The sequence below is a fragment of the Microcebus murinus genome, chromosome 2, assembly GCF_040939455.1.
Source record: "Microcebus murinus isolate Inina chromosome 2, M.murinus_Inina_mat1.0, whole genome shotgun sequence".
Lineage (NCBI taxonomy): Eukaryota > Metazoa > Chordata > Mammalia > Primates > Cheirogaleidae > Microcebus > Microcebus murinus.
The window spans coordinates 11,410,774-11,438,036 of record NC_134105.1 but is presented as its reverse complement, the minus strand read 5'-3'; the positions used below and the strand labels follow the sequence as shown (position 1 = coordinate 11,438,036).

At 57.4% G+C, this 27,263-nt stretch overlaps 1 protein-coding gene across 2 annotated transcripts in view; it reads right to left on the bottom strand.

Annotated features, from left to right (window-relative positions):
* The window catches only part of IGSF21 (immunoglobin superfamily member 21), a 241,910-nt gene that overhangs the window by 30,100 nt on the left and 184,547 nt on the right, over nt 1–27,263 (bottom strand). For both annotated transcript variants that reach the window (XM_075994506.1, XM_075994512.1), the window contains one exon: nt 12,705–12,823. In XM_075994506.1, the coding sequence (XP_075850621.1) occupies nt 12,705–12,823 (119 nt within the window). The remainder of the gene's footprint in view (nt 1–12,704; nt 12,824–27,263) is intronic.

Genomic DNA, 27,263 nt, shown 5'->3' with positions numbered 1-27,263 from the left:
AGGGCCGCGCCAGCCTGGCCCGAGAGAAGAGCCTTCCCAGAGGCCCGTTCCTCACCTCCCCTGCTCCCCTGGGACTGGGCACAGCACCAGGACCTTACGGGCTGCCCACGTTCGTATCCTGGCTCTGCCACTACTATCGGGGTGACTTTGCAAGTCACTCTTCCTCACTGTGCCTCATCTGTACAATGGGATCATCACAGTATTAATATCTACTTAACAGGGCTCTTGAGGGCATTATGCCCAGTAGTCAGGTCTGCCTGGCACCTGCCAAGCGCTGAATACATGTCGCTGTCGTGATTGCACCGCTGCCTACAGAGGTCCCTCCGGCTGCAGCGCCTCCTGTCCTACCTCCCCAGCCTGCCAGGCCCAGCTCCACGCTGCCTCCCCCATGAAGCCCTCCGTATGCCTCCCTCCGGAGCAGACTCGCTCCTGGGAACTCCCACATCGCTCCGCTCGTACCCTAGTCTTCCCCCACTGTCCCGATGTCCCCTCTGCTGGAATTCCGGAAACCTGTGTCCTTCTCCGTCTCCCCCATCATCCACGGGCTCCTTGGGGACAGACCCTGGGCCTTGTGTCCCTCCTCTTGTCCCCAGAGCAGAGCGGTCAGGCCCTGGGCTCACAGAGAGGAGCTGGGAGTCCCCACGTGGTCACTCACTAGCCACTCTCTGAGCCTTGGTTTCCCCTTCTGTAAAATGGGCGTAACAAGAATCACTGTGAATACCTCGCCAGGTGTCACGAGAACAAAAGAATGCTCACGAAGAACCTGGTGCAATGCCGGGCACACAGTAGGCACTCAATCGGCGCTAGCTTTTTATTGCTCCTAGGGAGTGAGTGACATGATACCACCTCCTCATGTGTGGACGGGGAAACTGAGTCCAGGGGTCCAGGGCAGGTTGGCAGCAGGGCGAGGGCTTCTGAGTCCCAGGACAAGCCAACTTGCAGTGTGATCTTGGCCTCAGTTTCCCCTTCTGTACATGAGGCAGTGGGATTACTTCCCTGCCGCCGAGAGTGTCTACGAGCAGCGTCCTTCCAGGGGTGGGCTGTGCCTCCCACCGCTGCTGGGTCCCTGCGCTCCCTGCTCTTGATACAGCTCTGTTAACACCTGTAACCTCCGCCGCTGCCCGCTCCTTAAATCACTGGGCCCGAGGCACCGCACTGTCGACAGCCACATATCACTGGTAATTAAGGGCCTGTCCCAGGGAGGGGAAGTTTACCTTCTGCCGGAGCCACTAAATCCAGCTCCCAGTGGTGGCGAGGATAACGCATCCTACTGACCCAACACTTGTCAAGGTTTAATGAGGCGCCAGCGGCCGGGGAGGCTGCAGCCCATGCAACTCTGGAGCAAGACGGGAGCCCTGGTCGGTGACACAAAGAAGGCCCAGGGAACTGTGAGGGCCCCAGGGGGCTGCAGCCGTCTCGGGGAGCCGATGAGTCTTCAGCTTGGCTCAGGAGGGCATGATGGGCCACCCTGGGAGGGCTATACAGAGGCTCCAGAGACAGGAGATCTGGGTTTAGAGACAAACTCTGCCACTTACTCGCTGTGTGACTATGGGCAAGCTACTGAACCTCTCTGAGCCTCAGTTTTCCCAATTATTAAAATGGGAATGATAGAAGCACCCACCTCCTTAGGGTTGTGAGGATGAAATGAATTCATATATTTAAAGTGCTTGGAGCAGTGTCTGGTCCCTTGTAACCGGGAAACTGCCCACGATCACATTAAGTTCTGGCTGTCCTCTATCGAAACAGCCATCTCGAGGGAGACGGGGGCTCTCAGTCCTTCCCCGGCGCAGGCACATAGTAGGTGCTCATAAAGACTGCTTGGGTCAGAGGACTTGTCAGCGTGAGAAATGGCCGAGCAAACAGTCTGTCTCCCCACTAGACTCCGGGTGCCCTCGGAGAAGGGCTGGTGGCGGCCAGCTAGTTCCAGGCCCGGGGACAACATGCACAAAAGCTGTGTCCTGCCCGACTGGGTCATCTGCTTCTTCTAGTCACACTCAAGGGTCAGAGAGGATCCCCGCTCAGGGCCCCAGGTCCCCATGTTGGGGCAGCGGCAATCAGAGAATGTCCAAGTCAACACGCTAGGCTTCCTTGCATTAGCAGACTCAGTTTCCTCTTCTATAAGATGGGGATGCCTCCCCCCCTTGCTGGCTCCCCGGACTGTTGGGGGGACCTGCTGCGGTGCAGCTGGAACATTTCGTGGTGTCCCTGTTGAGCAGGGGCCTGGTACCCGGTGAGGCCCTTGCTCCCTGTGGCTGCCCCGTGGCCCCGGCTGAGAGAGGCTGTCCGTCTGTCTGCCTGGCAGCCCCGTGCGGTGGGAAGTACCGCTGGGGCTCCCCGCAGACTGGGCTCACGCCTGAGCCCCACCCACTGCGGGGGGGTGTTGGGCGTGTCCCCGCCCTCTCTGAGCAGCCTGTGTCCGAGGTGGTGTGGGCTCTGCCCTGTGTTGTGTAGGGGCAGCAAAGGGACAGCTGGGGGGACGTGCTGGGCCTGTGGCTGGGTGCAGGGTGGGCTGCGGTCAAGGGCACTCCTCCTCCGCAGGGCTGTGTTCAGAGAGGAGGCTGGGAGGGAGGATTCTAGAAGCCCATCCAGGAGGCAGTCAGCAGGCTTGGGCCTCTGGGGCTGGAGCTGGGAAGTGACCGTCCTTGCTAGATGACCCAGTTAGCTCCAAAGTGTTCCTCCGAGCCCCAAACCCATCTGTCTGGCCCCTCTCTGAACCGGCGCTCAGCCGGTGACCCCAGCTGCCTGGGAGGCCCGCGGGCAGGCAGGCGAGCAGAGTGGGGGTCCTCCCTCCGGGTCCCTGGCCTGTTCCAGCCACTCAAGACAGCAGCGTCCAGTTGCTCAACACACTCACGTCCCGCTCGGAGGGGCCCGACTGCCCCCGCCCCAGGCCTCTGGGCTGCAGCCGCCACTCTGGCTGGCTCACAGCAGCCCAGCCCGGCCAGCTGTCTCCGGCCCCCACTGCCCGTCTGGCTCCCCGCCCCCCCCCAGAAGCTCGGCCGGCAGGGAGGAGGCCGTGGAGGCCCGAGGCTTGTGGCCTGGCCTCTCCACCGCCGCGGCTCATTTCCCGCCGTCGCTGGCTGCGCAGTGAGATCACACGGTGGCATTGGAGCCTTCTCAGAGGACCGTCTCCATCCAGGGCCAGGTCTGTCGTGTTCTCACATCTGTTCCCATCTTTCCAACGGGTCCCCGTGTGCTGGGGCTCCTGCCTGGACAGGCCTCTCCTGTCCAGCTGCTGTGCTCGCTGCCTGAGCCCTGGGCCGGCGCCTGTCGTCCCTGCCCTTCCCCCTGCCCCAGTGACCACGTCAGCGTCCAGGCCGGGAACCTTCTCTGCGCTTAAACGTGCCATCGTACCTCCTCCGTGCAACAGTCCATTGAGGTGGGCAGCTCCTCTCCCCCCCACCCCCCGTTTCCAGATGAGGAAACTGAGGCTTGGAGAGGAAAAGCCACAGTGAGCCTGTTGGGGACAGGGGACTTGGACTCTTGCCTGCTCTGCTTCGCCAGCACCAGGGTGGGGGCCAGAGTCGTCCCTGCCTGGCTTAGAGAGCTCCCGCTGGGCTGTGGTCACTTCCTGCAGCTCTGACCTCTCCCTGGCCCCGCTGACATTCACAGGGCGAGTGTCTGGGACAAATGAGTGCTCACAGTGCGGTGGGGACACAGTCCTTCCTATGACTGCCACAGTCCATGCTCCAGCAGCGGAGGTGCTACTGCAATCCACATTTAGCAGATAGGGAAACTGAGGCCCAGGGAGATGAAATAATTGCCAAAGATCATGTTCCAGTTAGAGACAATGGAGCGTAGTGGTTGGGGCCGTGGGCTCTGGAGCCAGCGGGCCCGAGATTGAATCCTAGTTCCATCTTACTAGATCTCTGTCCCTGGGCGCATTCTCTAACCTCTCAGTTTGCACCCTTGTAAAATGGGGGAAGCCATAATAGAACCCACTTTAGAGGGTTGTTACTGGTGATTTAGCAGGTGTTAAGCAGAACAGTGCCTGGTTGTATAGTAAATGCTCAATAAACATTAGCTGTCTGCATTACGATTAGTGGCTGAACAGGGCAGAAAATTCCTGCCTGAATGCAAAGCCCATACCCCTGGGCACTCCCGATTGGCTCAGGAAGTGAACTCCATTTACGACCAACCTAATTTCAGGGAGGGAGAATCCTCCAATGGGGGATTATCCAGCCTCCCGCTTTTCTAGTTCGGAGGAAGTGGGTCATTTGCATGCCACTCACCCAGAGTGGTAGCAAGGGGTGCAGGAGACGGGAGAGGGCTTGGACCTGGGCCTGGATTGGCGGAGGAACGCAGCTCAGACCCTGATAGCTTCTGGGGTGGAGGGTGGGGTTTGGGTCTGCACATTCTCCCCCCAATGTCCTGGGAGTTCTCTGCAGCTCTGGCCTGGATCCCAACCTGCCCAGGCCACCTCCCTTCCGCCTCGTCTGCAGAGCAGCAGCCTGGCTCCCTGGAGTCTGTGGCCACTGCAATCGCCTGGGGCCAGTTAATGTAATTAGTCCAAACCCAGTAGGTGGCTCATCCACTCTGGCTCTAAGATGGGAAGGAGCTGATCATTTTCCACTCAGCAGGCATCCTGGGGTAAGCAGGGAGCTGCGCTGAATCTTGCCTTCCATCAGCCCTTCCTGGGGACCCCCAAGGGATCTCAGACCAGCGGCCTCCATCCACTGACCTCCCCTCCCCCCGGACCACCATATACACCAGCTGTGCACTGGTCCTATCCGGGAGATGCCCCATTCCCCCACAGCTGGCCCGTGCAGGGCGGGATTCTTGAGAGGGTTTTCTGCAAACAGAACCCTGCGTTCTCACTGGCATCCTTCGGAGAAGCAGGGCTGTTTCACGTCTGTTCTGCTCGGCCTGCAGGGGAGCAGCAGGCCTTTAAGGGGAAGGGTCTACTCTCAGCCCTCAGATCTCCCTGCCCCACTTGGAGGTACAGACAACTCTTCCCAAGTCAAAGGAGCCCTTTGCCACCCTAACATCGGTCCTGGAAACTTGCTCCTTTTTCCAGAGGGGAGCACTGGGCTGGGATTCCAGAGAATCAGGTTTAAGGACCTGGTCTTAGAAAGCAGGAATCCAGCTCCCTAGAAACCCTATGTTCTGGCCTGGCCTCGTGGATCTGGGCTCAGCCGGTTGCAGGAGAGCTCCCTGTGAACTCATTGCCCAGAGTCCGGGTAACAGTCAGACGGGAGGTGGCCAGCTGGCTCACACAGGTGTCAGACGTGCATGGGACAGACACACAGGTGAGTGGAACAGAACAGAGTCCAGAAATGAACTGTCACATCTACAGTCAACTGGTTTTCAACAAGGATGCCGAGATAATTCAATGAGGATAGAATAGTCTGTTCAACAAATGGTGCTGGAACAACCCCTATCCACATGCAAATGAAGAAGTTGGGCCCTTCCCTCACACCACATGTGAAAATGAACTCAAAATGCATCATAAACCTGGATGTAAGAGCTAAAAGTATAAAAACTCTTAGAAGAAAAATATAAGAATGAATTGTGATCTTGGGTTAGGCAAAGTCTCCTTAAATGTGACACTAAAATCACAAGTGACAAAAGAAAACGTAGGTAAACCGGACTTCATTGAAACTAAAACATTTTGTCTTTCAAAGGACACCATCAAGAAAGTGAAGACAACCTACGCAAAAGGAGGAAAACATGCAAATTGTATGCCCCATAAAAAGCTCGCACCTAGATTAGATAAAGAACTCTTACAACTCAATAATAAAAAGACAAATAACTCAACTGAAAATGTCCAAGGATCTGAATGGGTGTTTCTCCAAAGAAGATATCCAAGAGGCCCCAAAGTACACGAAAAGATGCTCAATAGCATTGGCCATGAGGAACACACACATCAAAACGATAAGAACATATCACTTCACACCCACAGGACGACTGTGTTAAAAAAGACAGAGAATGACAAGTGTTGGCAAAGATGTGGAGAAATTGGGACTCTCATATGCTGCTGGTGGGAATATCAAACGGTGGGTGCAGCCAATGTGGAACAGTGTCTGGCAGTTCCTCAAAAGGGTAACTCTAGAGTCACCATTTGACTCAGCAATTCCGCTCCTAGATATACACCCACGAGAACTGAAACCACACCTTCACTCCGAAACTTGTACACGAATGTTTATAGCAGCATTATTCATGCCAGCCAAAAAGTGGAAACGACTGAGATGTCCATGCACTGATGAATGGATAAGCAAATGTGGCCCAGCCATACAGTGGGATATTAGCACTGAAAGGGATTACAGTGCTGGTACGTGCTGCAGCGTGGATGAGCCTTGAACACACCATGCTAAGGGAAAGAAGCCGGTCACAAAAGGCCACGTAGGGTATAATCCCATTTACATGAAATATCCAGAATTGGTAAATCCACAGAGACAGAAAGGAGGTCAGCGGTTGCCTAGGACTGAGCAGGGAGGGCCCACATGCATGGGGAGTGACTGCTAATGGGCACGGGGTTTCTCTGGGGGGTGATGAACATGTTCTAAAATTGGTCGTGGTAGTGGATGCACAACTCTGTAGATACGCTAAAAAACTACTCTATAATATCCTTTAAATGAGTAAATTATATATTATGGGAATTAAATCTCAATCAAGCCTTTTTTAAAAAAAGCAAGGAAGAAAGCGTCAGGCAGGCACACAACAAAAAATCGGTAGAACATACCAAAGAGAAACCCAAACCAGACATGTCGTGCAAAGTCCATTAACAACCGTCCTTTGGGGCGGGCGCTGTGGACCAGCCCCAGACTTGGAGAGCACGTGGTGTGGTTTGCTGCCACTCTGGCCTCAGGCTCCCAAAGTCTCCTTCATGTGCCAGCCTTGCTTGGAAGCCTCCAGAAGAGAGATAGGGATCTCGAGACAGACTATGGTATTAATGCTTCTCAGTCCTTTGCGAATCCTGGCTCCCTACTCAGTGGTAAACTTCTAGAAGAGTAGAGTGGTTAACATGTAGGATGGCTCTATAGCCCCGCTCTGCCACTCGCTGGCTGGGTAACCCAGGAAAATGATGTCTCGGTCTCTTCATCTATCAAGATGGTAGCACCCACCTTCTGTGGGTGTTCAGTGAGTTAACACGCGAAGAGCTTAGCACCGTGCCTGGCCCAGCAGTCGATGCTTGGTGAAGGGTGACCCATGGGTTTGGGGGCAGAGAGTGTCGTCGGCTTCAGAGTCAGGCATCGAATCTTGGTCTGCCGATCCTGGCTCAGTTACTACTGCGGGTTGAACTGTGCCCCAGAGACGGTACGTTGAAATCCTGACGCCCAGTCCCTGCGAATGTAACCTTATTGGGAAATACAGTCTTTGCAGACGTAATAAAGTTAACATGAAGTCATACGGGATCAGGGTGGGCTCTAATCCAGTGACTGGTGTCCTTATAAGAAGGAAATCTGGACACAGAGACACAGCCCTAGAGAGGATGCCACGCCTTGATGGGGGCAGAGACTGGAGTGATGCAGCTACAAGCCGGGGACCGCCAAGGATGGCCTGCCACCACCACCAGCAGGACAGGGGTGAGGAGTGCTCTTCCCCTTGCAGAGGGAGCAGGGCCCTGCCCACGCCCTGCCTGCAGACTCCCAGCCCCTAGAGCTGCAAGGCAGTACGTCTCTGCTGTTTTGAGCCACCCAGTTTGGGGTCATTCGCTGTGGGCCGCCCTAGGGAACCCACACACCTGTGCCCTGCACCCATCTCTCTTTATAGAGCGTCAGCCCACGGAGCAAGGGCTTCGTCTTGCTCTTGTTGTGTCCCCAGCACCTGGAACCGTGCTTGTCACCCGGGAGATGCTCGGAAAGCAGTCGTTGAATCACGTGCGTGAACAAGTCCCCTTGGCTCACCTTCGAGTGTCACTTTCTCAGGGAGACCTTTCTGGCCACCCTATTTAAAACAGCCCCACTAACACCGGTTGTTCCTGACTCACTTGACCACCCTCCAACGTCCCAGATGTTCCATCTCTTTGCTCGCTCACCGTCTGCCTCCCTTCCTGCCCTGTCCATGAGGACAGAGCGTCTCTTGTCCTTCTTGTCCACTGCAAACTCAATGCCTACAACAGTGCCTGGAACCTACGAGTTGCTCAGTAAATATTTGTTAGATAAATGAACAAATGAATGAATCAATGAAAAGTAGAACGCCCATGAACGTGGGCATCCAAGACACTTTATGATATAGTTGAACAAAAAAAAATTCAGATATTCTTTTTATTGGACAGAGAAGTCCCATACTAGACTGTCCATGTCAAAAGAGGACATTGGGGTTTGGACCGAGTCTGCTGGACTCCAAGTTCAGTGCTCCCTTCAGAGGGTTAGAGAAGAGGGGAGGCCCTGGATAGCAGCAGATGAGAGAAGCAACATGGGCATGGGGCGCAGGAATGGAGAAGCGAGGGCGTGGAGGACTCTTCCTCCCAGACAGACCCCTGCAGGTCCTGGAAGGGCAGGCAACCCTGCCGACCCACCGTCCTGTAGACGGTTTAAGCGCCAAGTGCTTCTATCAGTAGCGCTCGGTCTTAACAAGGTCCCCACTGTCTCCACTCTGTCCCCGCCTCATGCTTGCTGACATTGGCATTGCTCAGGGCCTTTGTGTCACAGGTAGGGAGCTTCCCCTGGGAGCCAGGGCTGCTCTGGACTGGGGCAGGCCTGGCGGGGCCCTCGCTCTGTCTCTCACCTGGCCGAGCCCCGTGCACTCTCGGACCCTCTGTTCTCTCGCCTGCAAAATGGGGTGACCCCGTCCAGGGGCTCTGGCAGAAGACTGGCGGCGGGCTGAGCCCTGAGCACAGCACCAGCACACAGGAGGCGGCCTTGGGTACCAGCTGTGGGTTGAAAGTCCCCGCCGGGTGGCAGAGAAACCCGCCCCTTGTCATCCTAGAGGAACCGGCATGGCTTCCGCGGGGTAGAGGTGGGGCGTCTGCCCCTCGCAACATTTAATTGATTGTAACGGCGCACCCTTAACATGCTCCCTCTCCCCTAACCTGCACCCCAAGAAGAACTTTCCAAATCCTTCCATGACTGTGCATAATGCGTTCCCGGGGCCCAGCACGCGGCTTTCAAATTGGCTTACAATTTATCTGCAGCTCGGATAAAAACACTTTAATGACTGTGTGCAGCACACACCCTCGGTGTCACCCACAGGGCTCCCAAATGTCTTTCCCCACCGCATAGCGGGATGTTATAGGCGTGAAATTACAGCCGCTCTTGCGTTCTGATCTCCGCCCGGAGCCTGTGCAGACGCGGCCGCGTTAGGATGTGCTGGATGCGGGCGGGGCGGGGGCAGGTGGGGCGCTCAGCTCTGGCCGAGCCGCCCTGCGCTCTGATGCAGGGGGAGGGGACCCCGAACCCAGTCCTCAGCTCCCCCAGCCCCTCTCCCAGGTCCTGACCCCCAAGTCGGGGAGGGCTGGCCTGCCCCACTTTTAGTTGCCGCGGTCCTTTGGGCACAAAGGAGACCCGGCGTTCGATGGCCTCGGTCACCTGGAGGGAGGTCTTGGTGGGTGAGCGCGATGTCACAGACGTTGACCAGAAATGACAAAACAGTGCCGGGTTTTGATTTTTGAAGCCTGCTTTGAAATGTGTTTGAAGGAGAAGGTCACGCAGGTGGGAAGATGAGCACACTTTCAAACCTCTCTACCGTGCCCAGTATTTAACTGGCTGGGTGACTATTTGTCATCAGAGATATTATGTATTGATCACCCGGAAGGTGCCAGGCCGGGGCCCGGAACGGTCTGCTCTCTGGATTTCCTCATTTAACCCTCCAACCTCGCCACGGCACGGCCTTCTCTGGGCTGGGCCTGTGCAATGGGCTCGCCCGGTCCCGCCTCCCAGGCCCCCGCGGCTGACGGGCGGACCACAGGGGAAGCTCCCCAGCGTCAGCCACGCCGCTTCCCTTTGGCGTCTGGGCCCTTGGTGACCTACGGAATCCACACTGCCCCCAGAAAGAGGCCACCACCCCCAGTAGGGCCCTTCCCCTCCCTGAGCCTCAGTCTCCCCCTCTGTGAATTGGGGTAATAGCAACCCCGACCCCGTGGGGCTGGGTGGCGGGGTGGGTGACGTGCTGGGTGTGAAAGAACTTTGGAGTCGGCACTCGTCGGGCAAGCGTGCGGCGCCGCCGTCACTGCCACGCTGGGACATGGCCCAGCTCCTTCCCTGGGTGCGTGGTGACGGACACACGGACCTCCAGAGCGGAAGCCGGGGGAGGACGAGCGGGCAGAGGCCGCTGTCACCACACTCGCGGAAACACTCAGGGAGCCAGGGCACGTGGGCCGCATTCCCCGAACACCCGTCCCCCAGACTGGCGGTGTGGACGGTGCGCTTCTCCGTGCTGGGGCTGGAGCCCAGGGCCGCAGAGGGGCAACCCCAGCCGTGCGCAGCAGGGGGCGGGGTGGACGCGGCCACGGCAGAAACCACGAGGTCCAACTCACGCGGCTCTTCTGACGTGCAGCTCCCTGGGCCGGGTGTGTGGCAAACCTCATCCCCTGTAAACCTTACAGCCGCCACAGGCAGAAGGCGTCCTTATCCCCATTTCACAGATGGGGAAACTGAGGCCCAGAGAGGCTAACGGACCTAAGGTCACATGGTGGATGCAGGATTCGAACCCAAGCCAACATGTCCTTAAACTGTATGCTGAATGGGTGGGGGCAGCCTTGTGGGTCTGGGGCAAGGTGAAGTGAGAATTGGGAGGAGGGAGGAAAAGCACATTTGTATGTGTGTAAGAATATAGACACAGATGTAACTATACAGAGAGACAGGTATAGCTATCGATGTATAGATACATGCACGATTGGCATATTTTTGGAAATACCTAGACATTTAGACCAGCGGTTCTCAAAGTGTGGCCCCGGGGAACTTGTGAGAAGTGCAGAGTCCCTGGCCCTGCCCCAGACCCGCCCAATCAGAAGCTCCTCTGGGGCGGGACCCAACCTCCAGGCTGTTTGGAAGAACTGCTGGTCTCCGGCACAGGCTTTGGACTCGGCTGTTACAACCCAGCAAGTCACTTCCCAACCCTGAGCCCGGCTCGCCGCATACAACAGGGATCACAATGTCTTCCGTGGACTGGAAAGGGAAAGCCCGCGAAGCCGGAAGCTCACGCACCCTGAGGCACATGCCAGGCAAGACCAACGACAAACAGAGTGGTCTCTGAGCAGAGGGGCCATCAGGGGATGTGCCGTGACAGGTGGGTGCTCCGCCAGGGACAATCCCGCTGGGACACCCTGAATTTCCCGGGGTCGGCCTTGGAAGGTGGGGGTTGCAGCCCTGGCCCCACCCCTCTCTGCCCCCCCCCCCCCGGAAGCCTCAGCGTCCTGCCGAGGTCACGGAGCCCCCTGGATTCCCCGGAGTGGCCAGCCCAGGGGTGGGACAGGGAGAGCTCCTCGTTCACGTGTCAGGAGCCGGCCAGTGAGTGAGCGGATGCGGGAGGGAGGCTCTTCCTGGCAACACCACCCCCCGAGTCAGGGCTCCCCCAGGAAGCCAGAACGCAGCAGGGCTGCCGCTGCGGGGTCGATGTCCCTCTGGGGGTCTGGCCTTTGGATGTTTTCAATTTCTAAGCTGCGGCTTTCAACGGGGCCTTTATGCTTTCATTGATTGCCCAAGTACAGCAAGCTTTGTTTCCCTGATAGATATTATTGGATAAGAAGATGAGAGAACACAGAGCCCAGAGTTGAGGCCAGGTCCCCAGCACCCCCGAGGCAGAGCTGGAATCCAGGGCGTATCTGACAAGAACTGGCGGGGGCTGCTGAGACCATTCAGAGCAAGGCCCTTGCCCTTGTTGTACAAATGGAGAAACTGAGGCTGGGTGGGAGTTGACTTGCCCAAGGACGTAGCCCAGCTAGAGGCAGACAATAGTCTTACTATGCCCATCTTACAGATGGATAAATGGAGGCATGGGGACAGGGTCAGAATCCAGGAGCCCTGAGACCCAGCCCAGAGCACCTCCTAATTCATCGCCTGGTTCCCCCACACCTGCAGAAAGGCCTTGGGCGGTACAGGGAGGGGAGGTCTGGCCGAGGGGCAGAATCCTTCTCTCTTTAGCAGGTGTGCACTGGGGCTGAGGTGCTGTCTCATGCTTCCCGGGGAGGCTCCTGGACTGTCCCCCCATGGGAGCACCCTCCCTCACGGCACTGCCCCCAGGTGTTTCTACTGGCAGGGCTCTTGGGAAAGGTGTGCCCACGGCTGGTGGCACGGTGCCCGGCACTTCCTTCCCTGTGGCCTCACCGGGTCTCAGAGCCTGGAGCTGGGTGGCCCCTGAACGATCTACTAGGTCTGTATCTGACGCCCATCTTTCAGCAGTGGAAACTGAGGCCCAGAGACCTGGGTAGCCTGCTGCCCGCCCAGGGGCCTCCCATTCCTCCTGCAGTCACTCGCTCGCCCCATGCATGTGTCAGAGCCCCGGAGACACAGCTTTGCCTCCTGGAGCTCAGCCGCCGGCGCTGGGCGGAGCAGGGTCGCGAGAGGACATCCCTGGGGGCACGGCCTCAGGGGCTATACCCCACGTGGCCTGGCCTTGTCACGCCTCGAGGCTCTATCGCCCCTCCAGGGCAAGGGCAGAAAAGGGAAGATGCCAGCACAACAGGAATGCCGGTGGGTGGTCTCCAAGATGGCGACCCTCCGCGTACACACGCGTGTGCCCTGTGCACACACGCGCATACACACGCGTGGGCACACACACGCACCTCCTCCTCGCCGAGACTCGGAGGGGCGGGGCCCCGCACTCACCCATGACGTTGAGGAAGATGTTGCCCGACGCCAGGACCACCTTCTCCCTGGTGGTGCGGTCGTAGATGCCCACGTGGCACTCGTAGGGACCGTTGTCCGAGATCCGGACCTCAGGCAGCCTGCGGGGACAGAGGACAGGGTGAGGGTGAGGCCGGCCACTGTGGGGCCAAGGGAGGCGGCGCCCGAGGAACCCACCCAGGGCCCAGGGTCCAGCCTCTGCACGACAAGCCCTGCGGAGCGACCGCATGCCTGCGTGCCGGGCTGGGAGGAGGAGAGCATTTACAGAGCCCCGACTGTATGCAGTCCCTGTGCCCAGCGACTCAGAGCGAGGGTGTGGGCTGTATTCAGCTGGAGTCTAATCTGCACGCAGTGGCCCTGGAGCCGTAACCCAGCCGGTCGGCGTCCACGGTCTCGGGTGGTGCCTGCTCCCAGTGCACTGCGGGGACGGCGTGGGGAAGAGGTGTTGGCATGAGCATGTCCCTGGCATGTGGCAGGAGCTCAAAACTGTCACCCAGGATATTGCCTCACTTGTCCCTTATGACCACCCCACGTAGGGATCCACAGTCTCAGTTCGTGAACAGGGAAACTGAGGCTGGAGAGGGGAGGCAATTGTCCCCCACCCCATATGGCTAATAAGAACCAGGACGGGAATCTGAATTCCTCTCTCCACATTGCCCCACTGCCACTGTATGCCCAGTCCTGGGGACGTTGAAAAGAAACACAATAAAACTCCTGTCCCCAAGGAGCCCCATCCTGGTGGACAAGGAGGCAGGAGGCTCTTCCGTGCTCCACAGTCTTGGGGAAAAGCTTGTCTGAATCCAGATCGGGGAGCAGCCACTTCTGCCTCTGGGGTGGCCAGGAGGGCTGCTCAGAGGAGGTGACCGCTGAGGGTGGGAGAGACCCCTCAAACCTGCCCCTAGACTTTTCCTCTAAACAAACAGCCAGCGCATAAATATTTCAGCTTTGTTGCCCTCATTAGTCTCTGTTGCATCGACTCGATCCTGTCCTTACAGCACATAAACAGCAAATCAACGTGGCTGTGTTCCAATAAAACTTTATTTATAATCACCGAAATGTGAATTTCATGAAATCTCATAAGCCATGAGATATTCTTCTCTGGTTTTCTTTTTCTCTCCAACCATTTTAAAACATAAAAAGCATTCTCAGTCCACAAGTTGTGGAAAAACAGGTGGTGGGCTGGATTGACAACTCCTGTTCTAGATCTTTCTGCAGGGTCTATAGGGTCCGACCATGTTAAAGAGAGTTAGTATGCTGTTCTCTCTCCCCGTGGGAAACACAGCAGGGCAGCGCCTTCCTCCCTCCCGTACAGAGAAGACCCCGGCATGGTGTCAGAGGGGACCAGGCTCAAATTCTGCTCCTGCTGTTTGCAAGCCACGGGACCTGGGTAAGTCACGCCGTGCCTCTCCGAACCTCCATTTCTTCTCTGAAGACTGAAGGTGACACTTTGCAGGACTGCAGAGAAGACTGGGTGTGACGATGTCACTGCAAGGTCCCTGTCAGCAGGAAAGTGGCACCCAGATGCACAGAGGGACCGTGCCGTGCCATTCCTCCACCTCGAGGTGCCCGGCGGGAGACGGAATTCTTGCCACGCAGGATCGGGACAATTCGACATGGAGTAGCTTCAGCCTGGAGTTGTGGAGGCCATGTCACTGGGGCATTGGGGACATTTGTGTGTCTTCCAGCAAGTCCCAGCCTATTCTGGTTACAACTTAGTATCCATTTAGGTCTCAGAAGTTCTCAAGTTTCAGCAGAAAACCAGGTAAGACGTCCATATCCACGGCCCGACAGTCCCATGGGAGAGACCCGCTGGGGAGAGGAGAGGGCAGCAATCGGGCTCTCTGGGCGCGTGTCCCGGCCCTGCCACCCCAGTCCTTCATCCCCCCGCTGTGGACACACTTCCTGCTGTCGGGCTCTCCCCACCTGTTTCTGCCGAGCGCTGCAACTTCTCCTGCCAGCTGTCCCCGTCCTTGTCTTCCAGCTCCTCTCCCCCGTGACTCACTGTCCCCCACCCCGCCTGGCCTCCCACACACTTGGGCTGCCATCGCTGTGGTCTCCTCTCGCTGAGCCAGCTCCTGTGACGCCCCCCTCGGCTCCCACCCCCCAGCACACGCTAGCATCCACACACACCTTCATTTGCACAGAACACGCAGGGGTGCGCGTCCGGTCTGCCGTGGAGGGGCTGAAAGGCTGGGCGCATCCCACCAGGGGAACTTGGTGGAGCAGACACCGCCTCCCTCTGCACACTGAGCTCGGAAGACAGAGCACGGTGACAGTGGGAACGGCAGGGGACGGCTCTCCCCTCCGGGAACGATTTTCTTTGTTTGTAACTCAGACTGAAAAAATAATCCCTGTGCCAGGCGCCGTTTCTGAGTGACAGTGACCTAGAGTGACATTTTTTAGATAAGAAAATGGAGACTCAGAGAGGGACAGCATGACTTATCCAAGATCCCATGACTGACAAACAGTGGGAGCAGAATTTGAATTTGGTGACACTCACAGGTGTTGGTTACACAAGCAACCTGCTTAAGTGACTTTCGTAGCTGACAGGGGTGCCGGTGGCATCCTCAGGTGACAGCTCCATAAAGAAACAGACTCAGGGGACATGTGTAGCTGGTGGCTCCCCAGGTGATGCAGTAAGGAAATCGCGACACGGTTGACACCGGGTGGATACGTGTGCAGGTAACCACCCCCTAGGTGATAGCCCCAGAAGATGTGTTTATGGGATAGCAACGCAGGTGTCAGGTTTAGGCAATTGCTACACTGATGACATGCTCAGGTGACAGTGACATAAGCAATATGTTTGGGCCATGCATGTAGCTGACACCTCACAGGTGGTACAGAAGACAGCTCCGGGGACACCTGCATTGGTGCTTTATAAAAAAGGCAGCTTCCCACTGAGGACGATTTCTACCCCAGACGTCCCTTCCACTGGGTTCCTAGCTCCGGGAGTGGCCAGCCCTGCACCGTTGACCCAAGGCACACTCCTGGGCACCGTCCTTATTACCGTTTCCACACTCCCCAAATACAGCCTGTGACCGGGTCCTGGGTGCTCTACCTCCTAGACAGATCCGAGCCACTGCTTCCCTCCGTCTCCACCGTCAGCACCGCTCCTCCCCTGCAACGTGCAGGCCGGGGGTCACTGGGCTTCCTGCCCCTGCTCGAGTCTCTCCCGACCGCTCTCCAGGGAGGTCCAGATTTTCAGACGCGAATGAGATGAATGGACGCCCACCCAAGCCCCTGCAAGGCTTCTCTCTGCTCTTACGGAACAGACAGGAGTCCTCATCTCGGCCTACGGGCCCCGCACAGCGCTCCTTCCCCACCTCCATCTGTGTCTCTGCCCCCACCCCGTCCTGCACCCCTTCCCTGCTTCCAGCCACGATGGTGCTCCTTCCATTCTTCCCGAGTCCCCAACCTCCCATGGTCTGAGTCCCTTTTTCAAAAAATGAAATTTTCATTTTGGATGAGTTTAGAATTATAGAAAAGTCGCAAAGACAGTAGAGACCCCTGTATACCGCCCATCCGGCTTCCCCTGCTGTTACCGCCCTGTGTGACACCCCAGCCCCGGGCAGAGTCCGGCTGTCGTCTGAGAGCCACAGCGGCCAGGCCCCAGCTTTCGTTCAGGCCCACCCACCTCCTCCTGGCACCTCCTCGCGGATTTGGCCTTCCCTGTTGTCTTTCTAAAGTGGATTAAGCGGCCCAGAGACTCACTTTCCCCAGAATTGAGTGGCATTGATCCGCCTGCTGGATAGAAGGCCTTCCGCAGATAGCAGGGGCCCGAGGGGTGAGGGCGAGGGGCCCCCTCTCATCAGCAACGGGCCGAGATCAATAAACTATTAATAACGGCAAAGATTTCTGGAGAGATCGGCGTAATGCGGTTTAGCGGCTGGAGTTTACCAACGCTGACGGCATCTCTGGAGAGCAGGTAATTGTGTTTTGGAAAAGCCGGGCACAGGAAGAGCGAGGACCCTGTGGGCTGTGTGTGCCTCTGCCCCGGGGAGGCCATGCAAGGGCTGGTCACAGCCTTCTGCTGGGCCTGGGGCCAGGAGCGTGGGCCATCCGCTCTCAGCACAAGCATTCAGGCCTGCTGCGCGCCATGCCCCAGGCTCAGCCTCGGGGCGGACGCAGAGATGCCAGGGGTTTGGTTTCTGCCTCTACGCCTTTGTCTGTGCTGCTAACTCTGCTTGGAAGGCTCTTCTAGATCCCGTAGGTACATAGAGAGCTCCATAAACTCTACGTTCAGGCGCTGCCACCCCCAGGCAGGCTGCCCTGACTGCCCAGCCCGCTGTGGAGAGACTTTACCTCCACCGCCCCAGGGCTGTGTCTGTCTGGGAGCACAGATCTGCCCTGTCGTGCCACACTGTGACCTATTTGTCTTCCTTCCCAGGCTGGGAGCTCCTTGAAGGCCAGCCTGGCCCCCGCGGCAGGTGCTCACGGAGTATGCGCTGCGTGGGGGAGGGCAGGCCCCGGCTCTAGTCTTGGGCTCTGCATGCGACTAGCGCGCGATGTTAGACAAGGTCCTCTAGCTTCTCAGAGCTTCAGTTTCCCCATCTGTTAAATGGGTGCTATCATACCCGCCTTGTGGGATTACAGCCATGGGTGGGAGGGGTGCTAATATTTATAGAGATTTACAATAGGAGGCATCATGCTGAGAATGTTACTCTCTCTAGCTGAATCCTTGCCGCTGCTCTGTTATAATACTATAGCATTATATGAAACATGCTATAACATACATTGTACAACAACAACAATATTATTATCCCCATTGTATAGGTGAGAAAACTAAGGCACAGAGGGGAGGTGAGATGACCGAGTCACAGTGAGCGTTGCCAAGGTCTGAATCCTAGCCGTTTGGCCACCAGAGCCTGAGAACGCTCTCTGTCCCCACCCCTCAAACTCCACTGCCCCTCAATCTTCCGTTACCCGAATTAACTGGAGCTCTCTGGCGTCTCAATTGCCTCCACGGCTCTTGATCGCATTTCTATTCTGGGCCTGCCGCCTCTCCAGGTAACCAGAGCCATATGCTCCCTCCCTGCTGGCAGGGGCAGGATGGCCTTTTATTTTCCTAAATTCCCTGCTCCAACCTTCCGGTGGGTCCCTTAATTCTGATGACTGGGGTTTGCTGAGCAAGCCGAGTGCACATTCTCCACGCCCGGCGCGACTTTACAGCCTCTGCTTACTGCCCCCTGTCCCTGGCTTTGCCTTTCCACTGGGAAGAGTCCCAGATTCTCATGGAATCCAGATAGTGGACTTAGGAGCAGCGGGCAGGGCTGGGAGGAGACAGGAGGCGAGTCTTTGACTTACTTTTCCTACATCGTTGGGGAATTGGGTGGTACAATGTTTCGCTTTTCATGAACATATGCAAATGCACTTAGAGCTGGGGACACTTGCCATGTTCCTCTCCTTATACCACTGGCAGATTAAACTTGTAAGGAAATTGCTAAATCCCTACCACGCATCAAGCACTGCTCGGGGTGCTGAGTATAGACCGGGGAACGAGGCAGACACAATACAAAGGTTCGACTTAACGATTTTTCCACTTTACGATGATGCAAGAGTGCTGTGCCTTCGGTAGAAAGTGTACTTCAAGTACTCGTACAACCATTCTGCTGTCCACTTTCAGGACAATATTTAATTGCACGAGACAGTCACCACTTTATTATAAAATAGGCTCTGTGTTAGATGATTTTGCCCAACTGCGGGCTAAGGTAGGTGTTTTGAACGCAAATATTTAAGGTAGACTAGGCTAAGCTATGATGTTCGGTAGGTCAGGTGTTTTAAATACTTAACGCATTTTCAACTTTGGATACGTAGTCCCACGGTAAGTCAAGGAGCATCTGTAATTCTCAATGTCAACACTACAGAGCTGTCCTTTCTCTCGAGACTGCATCTACTTCCTTCCTTGTCAGAGGCAGTGGGCTGGCCGTTCATTAGCCCGCCCCAGGATCAAGGTCGTCTTAACAAGACATCAATCTCCCCCTGCCAGGTTTTAGGGGTTTTACAACATGTCAGGTTAGTGTACCCTTATGCTAAATGTCCCCTGGGACCCTTGCCCTTGTTTGTTTTCAATGTTGTGTCTAGCTTTATTGAGGTACAATTGACAAACGATAAACTGTACATATTGAAGGTTTACACATCTGATGAGTTCTGACATGCTGAAACCATCGCCACAAAGTAATGAACACAATATCCATCCCCCCCGAAAGGGTCCTTGTGCCCTTTGTGCCCACCGCCCTCAACCTCAGACATCCACTGATCTGCTTTCTGTCGCCATAAATCATGCTTCCCGGGATGTTACACAAAGTGAATCGCAGAGCGTGTGCTATTTCCGTGTGGTGGTTTCTCCCAGGCATCAACACTGTCTCAAGATGCATTCACGTTACCGCCTTTGCCAACAGTGGGCTCCTTTTCCTCGGCAAGCAGCCCCCCCTCGCACAGGTGCACCCGCTCTCCTGCGGACACACACGCGGGCTGCTCCCTCGTCTCTTCCTTCAAGAAGGTCTCGAAGCGCCGATTGCTACCTGCACCTTCTCCATTTGTCCAGAACCAGGTTCCGTGCACACGAGTGAAGATGTGGGGTGGCCGAGGCTGTGTTTAACTCCATAAGACATCGCCCAGCTGTTTTCTTAAGTCACTGCATGAGGGCCCCTTGGACTTTTATAACTTTTTGTCTTTTTGCACACTGCTCAAGTTGCCTTCTTCTAGAAGCATCTCATATCACGTTGCCAATCATAGCACCCGCCACCACCTAGTCCTACTTCCTGAGGTGCTGCTTCGAACCCAAATAACAAGTCCTGTTGGAATTGTGTGTGTGCAATGTGGATAAAAAGGTTTGGGAGGTGGGTGGAGGGCGCTATGGGAAAGTGTGCATGACATTTGTGTGGATGCCTATGACCTTCTTTTCTTCTAATCTTCCCCTAGGTTAGGGGACATTTGGGACAGGGGGGCTGATGGACATTTCCTCCCCTCTCGCTCACTGCCTCTGCTCCGTCCAGAACGCCCCACTCTGGGTTCATTCCTGTCGCCGTCTCCCTGCCCAAGACCCCACCCTGCTGCCAGTGTGACCTTATGACAGTGGGCACCTGGCCCGTCCTCTCTCAACTTAAAACCTTTCCGTGGCTTCCACCCACTGGAGGATCAAGCCCAAACTCGATCTGGCTGCAAACTCAGATTTGGCCTGGACCCAGAAAGGAGGAAGGGAGGGACAGATGGAGGGAGGGAAATGGTAGGTGGCTTTGCATCTCTTGCCAAAATGCAGCAATCGAATGAGAAGACTCTTCAGGACAAAACTTTTATAACCTACCCTATTTAAAAAGCATTTTGTAATTCCAACATCTTCATTTATATACACAGTACCTCATTTCAAGCTAACAGAGAAGATTCAGGTAGCAATTGGTCCTTTGAGGCTGGGCTTTAATGAAGAGATGAGAGGGACTTTGCATTTGTATAACCATTGTTTGCATGGAAACCGAGCTTCTAAGGGGCTGGGGACAGAGATGTTCTTGGCAAGTAGGTTAAACACACCCCCTGCGATCCTGTGATCCTGCAAGCCCAGTGAGAGCCTGCCTGGGCTCTTGCCCTCCCTCCTTCCTGCAGGAAACGGTCTCAAGTGTGAAGCAATGAAGTTTTACTGTTTGTGGTCCTCCACGCTTCCCTGATTGGCTGCTCCTTCCCCCAGGCCCAGGCCTTGCTCCTCACTCCCTCCAACACCTGCTGGCTCTCCGAGTGCAGGGTCCAGGGTCGTGCCCTGGGCTGCCGGGGCAACATTTGCAGAACGCCTGCTCCACCTGGGCAGAGCTGGGGGGCAGAGCACGAGGCAGAGCTAATAAAAATGGCCATAAAGTCTCCGGCAGCCCCAGGTGCTGCTGGGATGTTTGCTAATAAGACACTTGGAAAAGGTTTGCAGCTCCCTGGAACAAAGGGGCAGGGGTGCGGGGCTGAAATCTCTGCCCCCTCCTGCCCCTCACACCTGTGCAATTGCAGACCTCGCTGGGAGCGGTGGGCGGCTCAGGTCTGTTACTTTGGCCCCGTGGCCCAGGTGCACACCTGCTTGGCCAGTCCCACTGCTCCCTGTCCCCAGCTGCCCTCGCACCGTCTTGCTTTCCTGCCACAGGCCCCAGCCGATGACACGACCCCCGCCCAGGACTGGGGACTAGATTGGCTGCTGGTGGTAGCCTCAGTGGCAACTGGTAGACCTGGGAAAGCCCTTGGGGACAGGCTGGAAAGGGCCTGGCTGGGCCTTGCATCCTCTGTGGGAGACCCCGGCAGGGTGCTGAGACTCCTGGCTCAGACTCGAGCGTGCACAGAATGGCCCGGGATCTGGGTCAAGTGCGGATTCCGGTACGTCTGAGGCAGGGCCTGAGAATTTCTGACAAGCTCCCGGGTGACTCTGCTGCTGGTCAGCAAGGCCCAATCTGTCTCAAGGCCTCAGTCCTCCGCCCTGCCTGCCCCACCAGACACGCTGGGTGGTCTCCTGCCATTGGCCTCGCTGCACCCCAGATACCAGAACCCAAAGCTGGGAAGTTTGGGGCGCATGGCAGGTGCCGAATGAACGTGGTTGAATGGAAATCATTTGAGGACAGGGGTCCTTTCAACCGCCAGGGGCTGCCACAAAGCTGGCCACACACGCACGCGGCCTCCATCACTCTCCCTCCCACTGACCACGTGCTCAGCCCTGCGCCCCCCACCCCCCGGGCCCCACCTGGAACCTGCTCCCCGCCTCCCAGCTTCTGAGAGGACGCGTTCTCTGCCTTTCCCGGCCTGCTGGAGGCGATTCCACACCCAGCCCAGCCCAGGCCGTGGGCCCGACTCCAGACCTAGACCAACGGCCAGCGGGCTCATCTTTCTCGGTGTGGACTTGACCAAAGTCACCTAAGCCGCCCGCCCTCGGCAGTGTCAGTACATTCCTGGGGAACCTGCCTAGGAAGGGGGCGTTTCAACTCCAAGGAGACGTGGACAGAACAATGTGAAACCCAGAGACCGTCCCCTCACCTCCGTTTGGACAAGCCCTGGGTCGTCTCCCCCAGCAAGGCCGTCCCAGGGCACGCTGGGGGACACTCCCCTGCGAGGTGCGGAGCTGTGGGACGGCACCGAGCCGAGAAGCGGGTGGACTCTCGGGACTCTCCCTGGAGCTGGGGGCCTGTCCTGTGGGCGCAGGATGCACAGAGATCTGTCCCTTAGCATCAGCTCTCCCGGGACAGCCTGGGCATTTAACCAGGGTGGCCAGCTGGTCCTGGTGTGTCCAGGGCTCAAAGTTCCACGTCCCAGGAACCCCTCAGTCCCAGGCAAGTCAGGATGGTTGATCACCCTGCATTTAACAGGCAAGAAAACTAAAGAGAGGGGGGGACTTGCCCAAGGCCAGAGAGCAGCCAGCAGCAGACCTGGGAAGGAGAGGCCTGGCCACCTGGGCCAGAGGACCCAAGGGGTCTGGGAAGTGGGCTGGTGACCGCCACCCCCTGCAGATGGTTTGAGGACCGGCGATCCGGTGATGGAGTTACAGAGCCCCACACAGAGGAGGATCCATAGCAGGTGCTCGGCCAGCTGCAGCCGTGTTGCAGGCAGGGTCTCCACGAGCCAGGCATTCCTCACCGCACAGAGCTGGAGACTTTGGGTGCAACCTCTTCCCGCAGCCGAACAGGAAAAAGGCATGTAGGAATGGCTCCATGGGGTGGGAACCCCCGCCTGGGGTCTCCTGCCACCTCCCAGCCATCGCCCGGGCGGGGTATCCGGTCAGGAGCCTGGCCAGTGTCCTCGCGGTGGGCTTCCCTGGGGGCACCGAGAGCCCGGTTAGAGGCGCACGGGCTGTCTGAGTGGCAGCGGGGCGGGGCAGTGCTCAGCGGTTACCTGAGAGTGAAGAAGGCCTTATTACCTTCCTCCTCCTGTGCCTTCTCCTTCTTTCCGGAGGCCGCCTGAACTCTTTTCTCCAGGCCCTTTAAAAAGCCATTAGTGCGATTTTCACCTCCCTTTCAACCTGAAAACGGTTTCCATCATAAAACTGCTCAGTGGGTGCAAAACATCTGCGGCATCCAGTCAAATGCGGGGCTGGTGCGGAGGGATAATAGAGAAGGGAGGCCGCGGGGGAGAAGTTCCAGAACACTCCAGCCAGCGCCCTTCCCTCTGCCTGCCCCCCCAGTCATCTCCCCTCCCCCCACCCAGGGCGCGGGGCCTTGCAGTCCCAGGCCCAAGTGCTGCAGCTCGTTTGCCTGCCCCGGTCCTGCAGACAGAGCTGGGCAGGGGCGGGGGGCCTTCGAGGGGAAGGGACTCGCCTCCCACCGGCCCTCCCCTGAGCCACCCTCCTCGGCTCTGGCTTCACTCTCAGAGGGGGCCCTTAGTGCTGGATAGGAGGGGCTGGGGCTCGCTCGGCCTCCCAGGCCTGTGCGACCTTGCCCAGGGCATCTCCTCAGCTAGGAAGAGCCCTTTGCCAGGGGCCACTGGCAGTGGAGCTCAAACGAGGCCACCGAGGCCACCGTGGAAGGCCCCTGGCTCCCGCCCCAAGGACTGCTTCCCCAGCGGGCCCACCGGCGAGGGCCTGCTTCCAATGTGGGGAAATGTCTCTCGGAAACCAGATTTTATTTTCCAGTGGTGACTTCCCAAAGGAAAACCCTGGAGAGCCTGGTCTGGGATCCCCAGATCACTCAAGCCCAGGAAGTCAGTGACAGACTTGGGATTGGCGGCCCTCCCCCGCCTTCCCACCCTGTCCAGCTGCCACCCTCCACCTCCTCTCTCTCCTCTGATCCCCTGGCCCTGACTTCCCGGCCACGGCTTCCCGCTCCCCGACTCTCCAGTCCGACCCATGCGCGCTCCTCCCGCCCTCTCCCTAGGCCTCTCTTTTCCAGCCTCAGGCTATTGCCATGGAAACAGCTTCCTTCTCCAGCTCCTCCAGGTCCTGGTTGATCCGTTCAGTTCAGCCCTCACCACCCACCTGCTGCACTCAGGGTCGGGGGAAGGGGGTGCAAGGGTTCAAGGGGTTCCTTCTACCTCAACTTCCCCAGATGCCACCCTGGGCCACACAGGCACAGGGCTGGGGCAGGTCTCGGTAGAAAAAGCCCGTGTGTGGTGGAAAACAGGGAGCCAGGCAGTCGGCCAAAGGGAATCAGACCAAGGAGGCTGGGCGGGCAGCATGCTAGGAGGGCTGGGGGCCATGGCTCTGCTCGCCGCGCCCTTTCTGTACTGGGTGATCGCCGTGTTTCTGTGCCTCTCTGCGTGGCGGTGGGCAGAACCAAGACTGGAACCAAGCCTGGGTCACACGAGCAGGACCCGGGGAAAGTGGCGGCCTCCGGGTCCCCTGCACGTCCTCAAACCAGTTGTTCAATGAACAAAGCTGCGGTCCTACTGTGTGCAGGGTCAGAGTTAGGTCCCTGCCCCAGAGATCCTAGGGGGCAGTGCATGCCTTGCTCATCTCTGTACCAGTGAGGGTTCGCTGAGCACCTACTGTGTGCAAGGTCAGAGTTAGGTCCCTGCCCCTGAGATCCTAGGGGGCAGTGCATGCCTCACTCATCTCTGTACCAGTGAGGGTTCGCTGAGCACCTACTGTGTGCGAGGTCAGAGTCAGGTCCTTGCCCCTGAGATCCTAGGGGGCAGTGCATGCCTCGCTCATCTCTGGACCAGTGAGGGTTTGCTGAGCACCTACTGTGTGCGAGGTCAGAGTTAGGTCCCTGCCCCTGAGATCCTAGGGGGCAGTGCATGCCTCACTCATCTCTGTACCAGTGAGGGGTTCGCTGAGCACCTACTGTGTGCAAGGTCAGAGTTAGGTCCCTGCCCCTGAGATCCTAGGGGGCAGTGCATGCCTCGCTCATCTCTGGACCAGTGAGGGTTCGCTGAGCACCTACTGTGTGCGAGGTCAGAGTCAGGTCCCTGCCCCTGAGATCCTAGGGGGCAGTGCATGCCTCACTCATCTCTGTACCAGTGAGGGTTCGCTGAGCACCTACTGTGTGCGAGGTCAGAGTTAGGTCCCTGCCCCTGAGATCCTAGGGGGCAGTGCATGCCTCGCTCATCTCTGGACCAGTGAGGGTTCGCTGAGCACCTACTGTGTGCGAGGTCAGAGTTAGGTCCCTGCCCCTGAGATCCTAGGGGGCAGTGCATGCCTCGCTCATCTCTGGACCAGTGAGGGTTCGCTGAGCACCTACTGTGTGCAAGGTCAGAGTTAGGTCCCTGCCCCTGAGATCCTAGGGGGAGTGCATGCCTCGCTCATCTCTGTACCAGTGAGGGGTTCGCTGAGCACCTACTGTGTGCAAGGTCAGAGTTAGGTCCCTGCCCCTGAGATCCTAGGGGGCAGTGCATGCCTCGCTCATCTCTGGACCAGTGAGGGTTCGCTGAGCACCTACTGTGTGCGAGGTCAGAGTTAGGTCCCTGCCCCTGAGATCCTAGGGGGCAGTACATGCCTCGCTCATCTCTGTACCAGTGAGGGTTCGCTGAGCACCTACTGTGTGCGAGGTCCTTTGAAAACTGACCTTGTTCAAGTCTCACTAAGAGCCCTCCGCAGTAGGAGCTGCTGCTTCCCTGCACCTCCCTGTGAGTCAGACACTCCCAGCTTTAACAGGCTGCAGTTGGGTGATCTGGGACAAGTTACTTAATGCCTCAGTTTCCCCATCTGTAAAACTCACTTGATCTGTACAACATGAAGTAGGTGTTGTTATTATCACCCCAACTTCACAGGTGTGGAAACTGAGGCACAGGCATGTTGTTTATGACTCGTTGACTCGGGACACTCAACCAGAGAATGCCCAGGAACCTGGTAGCCGGCCCCGGAGCTGATACCTGCTGTGGTCTGAACGTTTGTGTCCCCCTCGAAGGCAGGTAGGAAAACCCAATCACCAGTGTGACAGTGCCAGGAGAGGGGCCTCTGGGAGGTGATGGGGGTGGGATGAGCACCCCTATAACAGGGCCCCGGAGGGCTGCCTGGTCTCTTCCCCCACGCCAGGACTCGGCGCTCTCCGGCCCACAGGCTGAGACGGCTCCGCGAGCCAGACAGCAGACACGGAACTGCCTCGGCCCTGGCCTTCCTGGTCTCCAGACCGAGAAACACATTTCTGTTGTCCATGAGCCCCTGGAGTGTGGAATGTTGCCATAGCAGCCCACGTGGACTAAGACAACGCCCCTACTCCCACGCCCGTTGCTGTTCCGGGTAGGTGCAGCACACGGGGTGGCCCGGGCTTCTGCAAGGTCACACTGTCGGGCAGTGGCGGAGGAGAAACAAAGATCCTGCAGACTGGCAAGAGTCGTGAAGGGCGAGCGCAACCAGCGGGTGCTCTGGGGTCACTGAGGCAGCAGGCTGTGGCCCTAGAGCAACAATTTTGGCTCTGGGCCTCCTGCCAGGCATGGCAGCAAGGGGGCCCGGTGCACGGCCTGGCTGTGCCTTCGGGGGACCGAGGGCAGCCCCTTTCATCTGCAGACTGGAGGCAAACTCCAGCAAGGATCCAGCACACAGGTCTCTCCACGATGGGACTGGAGCCCCCGGAGGCCAAACCTTTCAACCACAATTTGACAAAAGGATCAGAAAAGAGGTACAAAGAGATGGTTCTCGACCCCTAGGGAGGCAGGCAGCAGGCAAAGTGCTGCGATTCAAGAAGCCTCTTCTGCTGGGCGCCGGGCTGACCTGGCCCACCTGCGTGGCTGCCAGTCACTCGGCTTCCCGCAGGGCGAGGGGAGGCATCCTCGTAAGCCCGAGATGGACCCAGCGGTCCGGGAACATTCTATCATTTGGTACCTACAGAGATCAGAATGCTGAACCTTGTTTAACAGATTAGGAAACTGAGGCCCAGGGAGGCCAGACAATTTGTCTGAGGTCACACAGCTCATGCCTGGAAGACCCGGGGTGGGAACTCAGGAACAGGAGTCCATCAAGGGAACAAGACATCTGAGATGCCTGGAGATCTCCCTCTCCCTCCTTCGGGCAGGTTCAGAGCAGGACCAATGACTCGGGCCGGGTAGAGCGAGCCTGAACGTTCTCTGCAAAGATGCAGCCGGGCCTCGGGCCCCGTGGGAGGCCTCTCCCAGCCAGGTCAGCTGATGGGTGACCCGGGCCGGACACGATTCCCGCTGCTTCATCAAAGCTGAGCTAAAAACAGCCTTGCTTTGGCAGTAGAAAATTGAAACTTCCAGCTCCCTCTCAAGGCTCTTAAACAGGTCAGCCCACCAAAAGCCCAATCCTTCAATCTGGGTTCTCTGGAAAAGTAGGGCAGGCCAATTATGTTTGCCTGTCGTGAGCTAGGTGGGGCTGAAGGTGGGGAAGGTCAGGCCAGGGCGCCCAGGGCTGCCGGCAGATGGGAGACAGAGAAGCCAGCCAGCTTCTCCCATCAGCCTCTTTGTCAAAACAAAATTAAAATGCCCGGACTCTTGCTGGCACCGAGCTCCTATTCAAGGTAATAGGTATTTATCTTAGTGTGTTCGGCTCTGGGCTCGATGCCATGGGGGGGGGGGGTTGGAACTAGAAGGTACCCTGCTTCCTGCTCTGTCTCCCACACTTAGCCAATGCTAGCACTTGGAAGGCAATACATATCTGTTAGTTCATTCATTCATTCATGCAACCTAGTTTTACTGAGC